The following is a 13,829-nucleotide window of genomic DNA, read 5'->3' on the forward strand; positions in this document are numbered from 1 at the left end:
AAAATATGTCTCGGGAATGTGGAATCAGATGAAAATGTAGGCACTTTCCCTCGCCCATCAATATGGTCACTAATCAGTACAGTTTCCAATCAGCAGTCTCTCGCTTTTGTACACGCGATGTTTGATCATGTTGATGAAGAGATTAATAGTCTGTCACCGGCCAAGCCACAGAAGGGCCAAACCTAATGATTACATTAAACATTTCCATATTTTAAGGATTTATTTTAATGTCGTTCACACACCCTGGGGAGAAAGTGAAAGCAACTAACCAGTTCAAATGACCGCTGAACGACTCCGTTGACTCACATTAGGTCGCTTTCATAATTGTTTTGCACAAAAAATGTTAATTTGGTAGTTAATAGTTAATAATTAACCAGCGTTCTGCTGCCTCACAAAGATGTCTCCTATTACTAAGACTAAAAGCAACATTTCTCATACATTGAGGCCTTTAAAACAGTGGAGATTGGCATTTATCATGCCGGTTTCAGATCCGAAGTCTTAAGGTAGTTATGGATTAGCCAGATAAGTATGATTTAAAACCCTAACTTTAATCTAATCTTGTTTGTGATTACACTGCGGTGTGTTTAGTTGGGAAACCGTCACCTGCATTATACTTTAATAATGAAGCTGCGGGACACAGTCTGAATTTACAGTACATATTAACTAGGGCCCAACTGTTCAACTCAGCCGATATTAGCTCTTTTATAATGGGCAAAAATCGGTCTACTTTTGTTTATTTGACGATTTTAGCCATTATTGTTTTTTTTTCCATATTAACACATCACAAGATTATACAAGGATAATGACACACACGTATTCCACCCCAGCAAAAACAAATTCTCTGTTATAAAGTTAAACAGGGCGGCACGGTGATCGACTGGTTAGCGCATCTGCCTCACAGTAGCCTTCAGAGGTCGTGGGTTCCAATCCGACCCTGGCCTTCCTGTGTGGAGTTCCCACGTTCTCCCCGTGCCTGCGTGGATTTTCTCCGGGTACTCTGGTTTTCTCCCACATTCCAAAAACATGCACGGCAGGTTGATTGAACACTCTAAATTGTCCCTTGGTATAATGGTGTGCGCGGATGGCTGTTTGTCTTCGCCTGCCCTGCAATAGGCTGGCAATCAGTTCAGAGTGTCCCCCGCCCACTGCCCAAACACAGCTGGGATAGGCTCCAGCATGCCTTGTGAGGCTAATGGATGGATAATGGATTTTATACATTTGTATGATTCAATGTGATTATACAGTTATATGATGTTTTTACAGTCATAGTGCCTTAAGAGTATCCAGCAGTGAGTGACCATCTTGCTTTTGATTAAAGGATTAAAGACTTACCTGTGACTGACTGGCCACCAGTCTAGGGTGCCCCTCTCGCCCAAAAAAATTAGCTGGGCTAGGCTCCAGCTCACCCGTGACAATAATGGCGATAAGCTGTATGGAAAATGAATGAATGGAGAGTTGCTTGTATTATGCACAGCATCTCCCAAAAAAATCAACCCTTTGGTTATCTTTGGCGCTGACAGATTCTAGTTAATTCTCATTTATTTTAACCAGATTGAATGAGTTTGAGGTGTTGGGGCGACGACAGGCACGCAGATGTTATCGAGATTGCCTCACAGGCACATGATCTGAAATACTTTTCCATCTTCCTCCCACACCAAAGTCTGTCACTTGCTAACACATGCACACATATATATACACACACACCCCCACACGCACACACGCACACGCACGCACACACACTCCCGGCTGGTCCTTGTGCTTGTATGATATATAGAACAGCTTGAAGTGTAGACAGCATTTGTCACAGGGAGGTGGCTGCTCTATTGACTTTCAGGTCACTGACTCTGTTAGCATGTGTTAAATCAATTCAAGGACATTTCAACCTGAGTGAGGTGAAACAACGAGAAGAGATCAGAGGCGCATATTATTTTAATTAGGTTCTTTATGTGCATATAAAATATCTCAACATTGAAGCAAATGAGTTAAGAGTTAAGTGGCTGCTTCATTTGACCACCCTTTAAATTATATGGTAGGATTTCAGAAACTAAATTATGTAGCATGGTCCTAAGGTCCAATATGCAAAACTGTTTTTACTGCAAGCAATCCAACATATCGTCGCCGCCGTGTAAAAAAAAACACTTATGTCCATTCGTTTTCATTTTTTAAATGTTTACGTGAATGGCGTTTCCGCGTTAAAGACATCGCAAGAAGGTGAAATAAAAAAAAACATCCCAAATTGGACAATTAGTTTTTCCCAGGACAGCGACGATATTTTGAGTCAAGGCACGTTGTCTTTGGATGGAGAGAGATTTGGGAGCGTGTCATTGAGCCTTTTTCTACTTTAGCTGCCTCTTGGTGTATTTTGAGGGCCCAGAATAGCTCCTGTCTTGAAAGCCGCAGACCGGGAGAACTTGTCAGGCCAAATGAGGATGGTGGACTGCATCTCCCAGATGGCCTGGGAGCGCTTAGCCTCCCTGAGACTAAGTTCTGGACTGACAAGAAGGTTTCAAAAGGGGCTGGAGAGCATTGTTTCAGCTAATGTGCACCCATTTGGACGAGAGTGTTGTCTAATCTCGCTTTAATGCTGCCTTGTCCTTTGTGCGCCCTTGCCCCGACAGATAACAAAGCAGCAGCTTCAGCAGACCAAGGATCGCTTCCAGGCCTTCCTGAACGGAGACACGCAAATTGTGGCAGATGAAGCCTTCATCAACGCTGTGCAGAGCTACCATGAGGTACCAGCGCATCATAATCACAGCAGCACACGCTCAATCACAGCAATTTTTCCACCGAATAGAGGCCGGATGACTTTCTGAATTTATCACTGACTGAAAGCGCGTCCGCGTACATTTCTGCTGATTGTCGAAGTGCAAAAATGTGGCTGGCTGCAGCAATTTCGCCTTTCTACGTGCGGAGTCGAGTCGCGGGGTTTTCGGGCCATAAATCCAAGCCCCCACGCAGAACTGCTCCAGTTTCCATGTCAAAATGCTGAAATCTATGCAGCTGAGTGATAAAATGGTGGCTGAGGCTTCTCACTGTGCAGATTATGAGTCAGACCGTGTGGCTGACACAGCCGTCTTTCCAAGCTCACCCTCTTCAATCCACATAATGAAGCAAGTCATTATTACCGTGCATGCTAGAGACATGACAGATAGCGGATATTAAAGGTCAATTCTTTAATGGAAAAAAAAAAACAAGCAAAGGCATAATGGAAAAACTGCAGATAAATCCTTACACAGTCTGTAGATGGCTATAGAGGTTAATTAGAGCTTCACCTACATGTGAAGGATGGATGTAATATGCGACACTGTATGTTCATGTAAATGAGGGTGAGGGATAGATAGTTATCATATATACATGAAAGGGTGAAAAAATGAGCTGACAGATCAGTGTCTTTCTAAAGTCTCCAATGTCATTCAGCCAATCGTGGTACCGATATAAATACAAAAGGGGAATAATTGTTGCGTTTGGTTAAAGCAGAAGTCAACCCAAACATATTTTTTTCAAAAATATGTTCCCAGCAGGCCCACTAGTTGAAACGCGGAATTCTGATTAATTTTGCGTTTGTGGAATATAACTTAAGTAGCAAAATGCACTTGTTTTTAGCCATGTCTGCGGGTGGCCATTTTTTCGTCTGTTGACTGAAAATGACATCACAACTTCTCACAACGACCAATCACGGCTGACCTGTTTTCTGAATCTGAGCCGTGATTGGTCGTTGTGAGCAGTTGTGATGTCACGTTCAGTCGACAGAAGACAAAATGGCCGCCCTCCAGAGATGGCTAAAAACGAGTGGATTAGCACTTGTTCCACAAACTCAATATTTATCAGAATGCCCTGTTTCAACTAGTGAGCTTGAATCCTCTTTAAGTAGACAACGGTCAGAATAAAATGCAATACTTAATGCTTGGGAAGCTTCTGTGTCCGAGCGTCCTGAGAAGCACCGTTGACAGGAAAATATGCTTCACTGTAAAGAAACAAAATGTCCACCTTTAGGTAGTAAGTAAGTAAATTTACTACAACAATTAACCTGACAATTGGCAACATACCTGACAGTAAATTGCACAATGACCAGTCAAAATGATCCTGGTTGACTTCTTCTTCCTCCTTCCTGTGCCACAAACCAAAGGTTCCCCAAAAAGTATAGTGCCATCAAAATAGCAGTTATTTGTACAATCACGTTTACTCCCACTGAGTTTAGATGAACAAATAGCTGTACATTAGTTTGCTTTGGTCGAGAACTGCAATGCAGTTGAGGTATTTTAAAATGGTGTTAACCTTATTCAGCTACACGAGACTGGCAAAAGATTACAAACACGCTCTCTTTATGATTCAGCATAGTTCGGCACCTTTGCAAAATATTGCCACCGTAAAAGACTGAATTTTTTATGAACTTTTTGCATGGGATCGTAATGGACTGTGCAGGTGCACTTACTCGTGTGCTGTTACTGCGTACAAAAAGGATGTGGGGTACAGTCATATGTTATGTTGCGCAAGACCTTTTTTAATCACAAATTAAATTGCTCCTGGTACTTGACAAAATTATTTAAATGGGTGTTGGTGTTCTTTTTTACCGCCAGAATGAGTGGGAGACACAATAATTAATTAAATCATTGATTTTCCTAAAGACTTCTGTGCTTTTAAAAGCCTCTTTAGGCAGGAATCGATGGTGCCAAAGCTTTGTTGTTTGTATATGTACACTGCTTACCAAATGGCCTGCGCAGTTGCTTTTTTAGCCACATTTGATGCTGAGAACAAAATGTGACTGTCTTAATGACAAAGTCGTGGGCTTCATTGTTTGGTTGATGCTGTCATCTTGTCTGTCACTGTCAGTCTGTCATTAGCAGGCGGTCGTGGTCCCGAAAGTGCCTGCATGCAGTCTATAAAATTGTGGTTCTTGTTAACAGCTAGAATTACCGCTAGACGTGCAATGTAGAGTCAAGGGATGTCAAACTTCTTATTGTCGTGAGCCACGTCGTGGATATGATTTGAAACGTTCCAAATACGTCCTTTTATTTTACTCATTTGCCAGCTCATGCATTTAATATTACCGTTACATGAGGGAGACAACTTGACATGCGTTAAGAGTCAATCATAGTCACTTTTCAAAATGAAATGTTTTCAGCCTCGCATAGTAAATAAAACGAAAGCCTGTTTGATGAGAAAGCCTGACCCTAATGGACAAAAATGATACAGTGGAAAAAAAGAATATATGTCCCAGCTGAGGAGCAACGGAACTGTACACTCCAGTATTCAGCTCGCTGCAGTACCCATTAATCCTGCATCCTTATCTGCTGTCTCTTACAACAAAGGTTTTCTTAAAGAGCGACCGCGTGGCTAAAATGGTCCAGAGCGGCGGCTTCTCGGCGAGTGACTTCAGGGATGTGTTCAAGAGGCACATCGAGAAGCGCGTCCGCAGCCTCCCGGAGATCGACGGCCTGAGCAAGGAGACGGTGCTCAGCTCCTGGATGGCCAAGTTTGACACCATCTACCGCGGCGACGAGGATCCGCGCAAGGCGCAGCAGCGTATGACGGCCAGCGCCGCCTCCGAGCTCATCCTGAGCAAGGACCAGCTGTACGAGATGTTCCAGAATATCCTGGGCATCAAAAAGTTTGAGCACCAGCTGCTTTACCAAGCTTGCCAGGTACGTTTGAGCTCCAATTTTACAAGAAGCTACGTAATTTCACCACAGGGCATTTATAAACCCGTTGTGGAATAACTTGGGAATACTGATCGCAACCCCATCGAACGTCTTTTTGAATAACGGTGAGGCGTCAGGCCTTATTTCAATCACCGGCACACTCCGGTAGTAGAAGCCTACAGAGAATAGTGGAAGTTCTTGTACCGTAGTTGCAAAAGGGGACCAACGCCATAATTGATTCCGTTTTACTCAGCTTCCACATCCATAAAGTACTTATACTTGTTTAAACACAATTTGCTTTTTGCTGTCCTCGCTGTCGACTACGCGCATTTCCCACGGTGAAAAAGGTTGTAACTCATTTGTAGTTTTGATTAAAAAAAAAAAAGGATTTCATTTCATTTTACTTTATTTTCTCTTTTGCTCCTCAAGTCAACTAGTTTGTTTTCCCTGAATCAAGTCTGCACATGTGCAGTAAGATGGAGTAGTTCACTGTATGAAAAAGGAAGCGGGAACAATGTAAAAAAAAGAAAAAAAAAATCATGTTCGATTAGCATTTGAATGTTTATTTAAGCATGTGAATTAAGATTAAAACATTAACAAGGACTTTAAATGGAAGTTTTCATGAGAGGTTTTGGAGGCTCCTGTAAGTCTCGGGGGCCCCAGGCAATTAATTAATTAACTGCCTTTGCGGAAACCTTGGAAAGCCAAATACAGTCAATTTAATTGCTTTTCTCAAATCGATAGTATTGGTCTGTCCCTGCGCTGAATGTTATTTTTACAGGAACCAATATACAGAGTTGAAAATATCTTGAGAACAAATGTATTAACTCTCCTGAACCTAAACTGTTTGAGCTGTGTCATCGAATTAATGTGTCCACTCACGCATTGCCTTTATAGCGCACAATATCTAAAAATGTGTCCTTGCTTCAAACCCAACTAAACTCGTTTGATAATTAGAATAGCAGATGGCAACCATGGCTCACTACAATAAATCTCTCCGAACCACTTTGGTGATCTATAACATTGGTAGACCAACCAGGACAGCTTTCGTGTTGTGTTAGCTTAAGTGCTAACTTAAATAGTGTTTGATGCAATGCTCGTACAAACTTTGCCACACATTAAAAAGGATTGTATTGTTTATTTCAAGACATGATGTTATAACACACTCTTAGCATTTACCACCAACATTTATTAGTTTGGCTTCTTTAGCTTCTGGCCGTGTCTTTGTGACACACACATGCTCGTTTACGACTGTTGATTTGCATTTGCCTGGGTGCATTCAAAGTAGATTACAAATCACTTTCGCGGGAGCCATGAAGCAAATTAAAAAAAAAAAAAAAAATCCCTGACTCTTGCTTTAACTTGTCAGCTATCTGTATCTGGTAATGTCCAATGCTTCACTCGGGGGTAGATATGTTGAGATTACAGACTGGGGGCTTGTGTCATATATAACTCGCTTATCCTTCTGTCGTTCCTGCTTTACTGCTCTCTGTGGGAATGTTAAAAGCAGCACTAATGTATTCCTTTTTCAGCAACACGATTAAAAGTCTTATCACGGCTGTATTTGGAGGAAACCTCTGGCGCTCTTGCACGTGTTTATTTAACACATCAAAACCTACCACTTGATAACACCAGGAGGTCAATGAGGCTTAAAAGTTAATAAATCAATCCGAGTATTCTTCTGTGAATTACGGTGTTGCTTGAAGAAATCAAACAAATGGCTCAGAATTGTCCTCAGAAACGCCTTGTTTGGATTAGATCAATACGGGGCTGCGTTCCTCAGTGGGGTTCATTAACTTGATGTTTCTAATGCTGTGCTCTGAGACATTTTCATAGCCTCCTTTCTAATGCCTTTGATGATGCTTAACCTAGTTTGGAGGAGCTACCAGCAAAGTTGATGGTATGAGGTCGCAAATCTGCATTCAGAACATCCGCAGAGGCTCCGCAGAGTAACACCACAGGGCCAGTCAACAGCAGAAAGTTGAAGTAGTAGGCACAGCTAATCCACACTTGGAAGTCTTGCACATCTCCAATTGTGAATATCGATAAATAGAACAGCATTTGCATAAAAACAATTTGAAATGTCTCTTTCTGGATGCTTACCCCAGCCTTTTTAGGTGCCTATTCTTATTCCATTTGCAGCCGTAATGAATATATTAGACCCGTCTAATGATGACTTTCAGCATCTCCTCAGTAAGCAACCAGTCGCTATCAATTGTCCCCCGCTTGCTAAATGATAAAATCCTCACTCAGAGGCAATTCCGTCAGCGGGGCTCACAGCTGCTGGGATTTAATGGAACGTTTTGGTAAATTGTATGGGATTCAGAGGCCATCAGAGGTTTATTATCACTGGGGATTTACATTTTTTTTGCACCCAAATAGCAGAGAGGAAGGAGCCGTCTGGATTTCTGCAGGATGCTGAAAATCACTGGACTGGTGTGATCACTGACTGTGACACTATGTGTGCCCCGATTTTCTTTTCCTGTGCTGCAATGCCACCAAGGACAACTAAACAGACTGGAATAGACATTATGCTCACTGGACATTCCACACAGTGTGTTTATTATCATGCTGTAGTTTGCAGCGATTTAGAATCTCACTGCATCTATAGGCACCGAGAAACGTTTCTAATATTAGCCCCTTCAAGGCTAAACTCAAATATTACTCACAATAAGAAGCCTCCAATCAAAAATACATCTGACGGTGTCAATTAAAACTGAGTTGATTATAATCTTTATCACGGAAAAAAAAAAAAAGAATGGCAGATGTTTTCTTTTCCATGACATTTTCCAAAATAACGATATTTGCTGATATCACAAATCACACCAATGTTGCTCGACTAAGGCAAATTATGTTGGTGCGTGAATTGCAATACATGAAATAAACCTGGAATAGAAAATCTAATTGTATTGATACAGCTCACGATAATACTGATAATGCTCGTTTTTCCTCTGTTTTGTATATTTTCACATGCAAACTTTCTAATCAGCCTCTTTAAGTGTTTTAATAATCCATATTTATGCCCACCGTTCCATAGCAGAATGTTTCCCCACACTTAGGATGATGATTAAATGAGTCAGACCTGAGAGTCCTCGTGAGGCTCCGGCTCGTTAAAATGAGCCATTTCCCCCTACACAGCTGTATTTCACTTTCCTCTTTAGACTAGTGGAGAAATGTCAGAGAAAGGAATTAGTGGCTTTGAATCCCGCAATGTAACAGCACAGGTAGCATTGATGCTATAATAAAACAAATGAAAACCAACTCAAATGAAGAGAATAGAAATAGCCTCTGATTGTGAAGTGACATTTTTTGGGCACCAATTTCCTCGTCTTTCTTGTCACTTCACAAGAGAAGCTCATTTTTCCATCACAGGCTCACGCACACACAAATTGCAGCGCGCGGGTCTAAATATAGAGCAGATGCTTGAACTCCTCCTGGTGCCATTCAGCTCTCAATCTGCCCGCTCCATCCTTTGTTGTGCACATGAAAACGCCTGTGGCTGTCCTGGCTGTCTGCTGCTAATGTCCATGTATTCATCTGGGGCGGGGTTGTGTGGGTTTGTGGGGGTCGCTAACATCGTTCCAGCCCCTGCTCCCGTGCCTCCGCTTCCTCACCTTTAACCTGCCGTTCGCCGGGCCTGCTACTGCAGCGCCGTCGCCGACTGCCGCCGCTAGCTTGGCTGTCGGCCGACGGACGTACCTTTTGGTGGCTCTGATTTGTCATGAAATTGCCTGTCGGATTACGTTACGCCGGCGAGCGTGCTGACATCAATGACCTTTTAGGAGTTGGCGGTCTGCAAAGATTGGGGTGTTGAGGGGTCAGCAGCGGGTGCTTGTTGCGTCACGCAGGCACTAACCTCCAGCTTGACCTGCTGCTTCACTTTCATCATCTGCCAGGATCGTTTTTCTGCTTTTCACAGTCGCGCTAAAAGAAGTGTCACACTTATTTATTACCTCCACCAAGCAAGATGCATCGTTCTGATGGCTGTTTGTTGGTTTGTTAAGCGGGGTTCAGACATACCAATTAGTGCTGACCGCCCTTTGGCTCGTTACACACCAAGCGACTGTACTGTCTCGCTTATCTTACCCACAGTTGGCCACTGTTCAATGTACATATTGTTTGTTTTATAACACAATATAATACACAATATTTATAATTTCATATGTACCTGTGTCTTGACGAGGGCAGTGTGCAACAATAATAAATGCAAATCCACATTTTTTTTTCACCAATATTGAATGATATTTAGCCTTAGCCATGCGGTTAGCCACCAAGTATCACACTCTCAGGGCACTTCAGTTCAGAATCAGTTTTAAAGTCTGCATTGATTCTGCACATATTGTGCAGAGCGGGCTTTATGCGTGGGAATAATTTGTCGCCGTAAATCCATATCTCAAGTAGGTCTTTTGGAATTATTTTTGTTCTTACTCATTTTGCTGGCTTGTGCGTTGAATATTAGCGTTACGCAACGGAGACAACTAGACATGTGTTCCCACCTGGTTCAAAGTGTGGGCCATGGCCCAGTGGTGGGGGACCACTGTTCTACAGTAATGGAGTATCTGTGGCTACTTGTGACTTACCGGTAATATTTGTGGCTTTAAAAGGTGGGGCCTGGCCTGTTGAGTGGGACTGACTGTCAGTCAGAGGGTAGAGTTGGCTAACTGTTAACTGGCTAATCCGTTAGCCACTCTGCATGTCGGGTGACTCAACGTCAGTTGTGGTAAATAAACGGCAGGTCACGTGTGAAAATTTGCTTGTGTTTATTTTGTTACCCTTGTTCAATAAAGCGATTGAAAGTGCACCTGCGGCTGTGTCCGTCCTTGACCACTTGCGGGGGGATTATAATATGGTCTAACTAATGATTATAGGCTATATTAAATTTGTTAACAGCGTTACCTCGTTTTGCCGATCATTATCCAGCTGTTTGTGGTACACATTGCACTTTAGCTCCTTTTATTAGGTATGAAATTATCCCAAACTTGCAATATTCTCTCTTTTACACTCTCTATACTCCTGGCTCTCGATTGTTGTAAATAATACAGCACACTAGGCTAGATGTGGGGCCTTTAAAACGGAGTCAGTAGATTTCCGGTGTTTGCTTTGTGTACGGAAAAGAGCGGCCTACTGTAAATTTTGCCAAGTTGAGCCTGTTTATCCATATGTGTGCTAACCGTCTGCCTATAGAACTGCAGACAAAGTAATTCATCTTTTTTTTTCTTTTGTCATTCTACATGAACTAGAAATTAGCTTGCTAAATACAACAGGATAAAGTAAAGACAAAGTAAGAAGCAAAAATAGGCCACTCATCCTATATATTTTTACTTTTGGTAGAGAGATTTATTTTCTCTTTTTGTAGTTTGGGTCACAGTAGAAACATTCCCCTCACCCCAGAAGGCAAATGATAGAGTCCCATCCGTGTCTTCTTGGCACCTAAGCCATGCTTCATGAAGCACAAGTAGCATGCGGACAGACTAAAAAAATAAGGTGCTCCATGTTTTGTTCTTTTCTCCAGTTTTTGCTTTCTTTTCTTTCTTTTGACATTTGAATCAAGACGAGACGTTCTTCCCCCCTTGTGGTAGTACTGTATGTTCTTAAGCCGTTCTCCACAAACAGCCTGCCGGTAAAATACTGAAGGGCAGACACAAATAGTTATTTCCTTTTTCTGCATCACATTGTTTCCCCCCCTATTTTTTTAATAGATTATTTCTGTTTTTGCTATTTGAGTCAGGCCATTCTTTCGTGCTCCATAAACAAATGGTTCACAAAAGTCTAATTCTAGCACATACGTCATTCTCCATAAAGAGCAAAGTATCCCGCTCACTCACAATGAGAAAAACAAACAGGCCATTTTTTTGCCCACTATTCTTTTTTTTGCGCTTTGAGTTACAGTAGACCCGTCCCCCCTAAAATCGGTAATGGTTGTTCTTGATGTTCTTGATATCTCACGTCATCCATGTTAAACCAGAAAGTGGACAAAAGAAAACCAATTAACATAATCTGATATTCCACTAAACCCTTGGACATAAGAGCCATCCATTTTCAGATGTAGGGCTTAAAAGAAAAAAGTAATCAGAAAAAGAAATACTCAAGTAAAGCACAGTTACCTGAAATATCGACCTAAGTACAGCAACAAAGTATTTGTACTTTATTACTTTCCACCACTGTCCATATTTTGCTGAAGGATGGTTACCGAATGAACTTTAACATTTTAAGTTAAGCGATGACTCATCATCATGCTGTCCATCCATCCATTCATCCATCCATCCATCCATCCAAAGAATTTAGTTGAAGAGGAATAGCATTCAGACATTTGAGTCAAACTGCAGCGTCAGACCATCCTAGTACACTTTTGCTGTCGCTTTTCCCCATGCGTGGCACGAGCAGTTCATTTGGCAACGCCAGGGTCGGATGTGTGCCGCGCCCCACTCGTGAGAGTGTTTTGACAGGCGATGCAGGATGGCCTGCAGAGAGGAAGGGAGACACTCACTCAGGCAGAAAAGCGGCGGCTCAGGTTGAGTGTGTTTTTTTTTTGTTTTTTTTTGATAACGGACATGACAAAGAAGACACTCCTCGGCAGGATGGTCGGCCTCTTGTCCAACAGCACTCAACGCTGCAAGTGCAGACATTTTCCTGCAGCTGGTGGCAGCGTCTGATTACGTGCTCTACTAAACAACAACTCTGGGTTATGCAGCAGTGTGCTCGGTCGCTGGCCTGCGCTGTCAACACACTCGACAGTTGACACTCACTCTGCTCCGTTGGACATGCCACCTGGCAGACATGATGTCAATATGAGCACATGTGGACAGTCTCTATTTGATGTGCGTCGCGGAGCAGAAAAAAACAGCAACTTAGATGGCACTTAGTGGCTAAACAATCCAAATTGTACAATAGCGCAGCCATATTTGAATTTGATACCTGGAAATTTAATTTTTCATTTTGCTTCAGTAATACGTTAAATACTGGTTTTGGGGATTCAGAATTTGCATCACTGTTGCACAGTATCTAACCTTTGCAGGTTAAAACTAATTAACATAAACAACACCCGTCCTTTTGGGGGCAGTAATGAGCACAATTTATTTGACAAAGGACTGGACAACTGCAAAACAACAGAAGAAGAAAAGGACATGCTTGATGTCTTCTCTGGACCTGGCTCTTGTCTAAGATCAAATTTAAACCACCCTGGTGCCTGGAAGAGTTGGAAAAAACAACAACAACTAAAGTCTAGTGGTCCCCCTGGAAAGGATTGCTGGAGGAATCAAGTCAATGTAGTGAAGCCCGAGAGACAAGTCCAGTTACAATCCAGGATTTTTCAAATGTGGCACCAAGGTAACTGAAGGTGAAGTTGTTGTCTTTTACTTAAAGCCACACTACGCTGGTTCGTAGAAATGTTTTTGCCGCTGCCTTGATGCCGCAAGATTTGTTTCTCTGAGCCTTGTGCCCCCCTGGACGCAATAGTGTCTGCTCACAATCACATTTGGCAAGAGCGACAAGAAGTGAAGCATGAAAACGTACAGATTCAGGCAGTGAGAAAGACATCAAACCTCCCCTCTATTTCCCCGTGTCAGCTAATTCAAGAATCCATTCATTATTGATGAGCGGGAGGCATGAATTTATCTGCTTTTCATTCCTCCAGGGCCAAAACTTGCAGCTTCTCTTAACCTTGTTTAGTCATTGAGTGCCACCGCTCTGTTTTTCATTTGAGTCAAAACATCTTTTTGTTGTCTGAGCTTTACTCTCATGATCGTATTTTATGCCAGCCGCCTCTCAAATCAACAAGAAATATAACAATTCACACAGTGCTGCCTTTCATTGGTCTCTATGGCGATGGGAGCACGGTGCCTGTGAGACAGTGATGGGTTTTCCTTTCATTCTCATCTGTTCAAGTTAAGCTGGCTATCTCAACTTGCTGCTATAACGACAACCTCTTGCAACAATCTAGTCAGATATATAATCAGTCATTACTGTTTCCATGGCCGCATTTGTTCCAATCACTCGCGAGCGTCGTCAATTTGGTAACTGCAGCCCTCGAATGGGTTGTAATAGGACACTTTATCTTGAGTCATCTTGGGGATAAAATTACTTTATGCTTTAACTATATTTGCATACACTCGTGTCACATGCCGTTAGGTAGATTAGTATTTTCTTTTGGAGAATTGTCATCATCGCTTTGGCAACCAAGTTCCTATCAAT

At 42.3% G+C, this 13,829-nt stretch overlaps 1 protein-coding gene across 10 annotated transcripts in view; it reads left to right on the forward strand.

The window, feature by feature from the left end:
• The window catches only part of cadpsb (Ca2+-dependent activator protein for secretion b), a 72,073-nt gene that overhangs the window by 11,955 nt on the left and 46,289 nt on the right, over positions 1-13,829 (forward strand). For all 10 annotated transcript variants that reach the window (XM_086040729.1, XM_086040730.1, XM_086040723.1 and 7 more), the window contains exons 2-3: positions 2,619-2,732; positions 5,310-5,642. In XM_086040729.1, coding sequence (XP_085896855.1) covers positions 2,619-2,732; positions 5,310-5,642 — 447 coding nt within the window. The remainder of the gene's footprint in view (positions 1-2,618; positions 2,733-5,309; positions 5,643-13,829) is intronic.

This window comes from Filicampus tigris, chromosome 9, assembly GCF_054856515.1.
Source record: "Filicampus tigris isolate MCC_2025a chromosome 9, RoL_Ftig_1.0, whole genome shotgun sequence".
In the NCBI taxonomy this organism is placed as follows: domain Eukaryota; kingdom Metazoa; phylum Chordata; class Actinopteri; order Syngnathiformes; family Syngnathidae; genus Filicampus; species Filicampus tigris.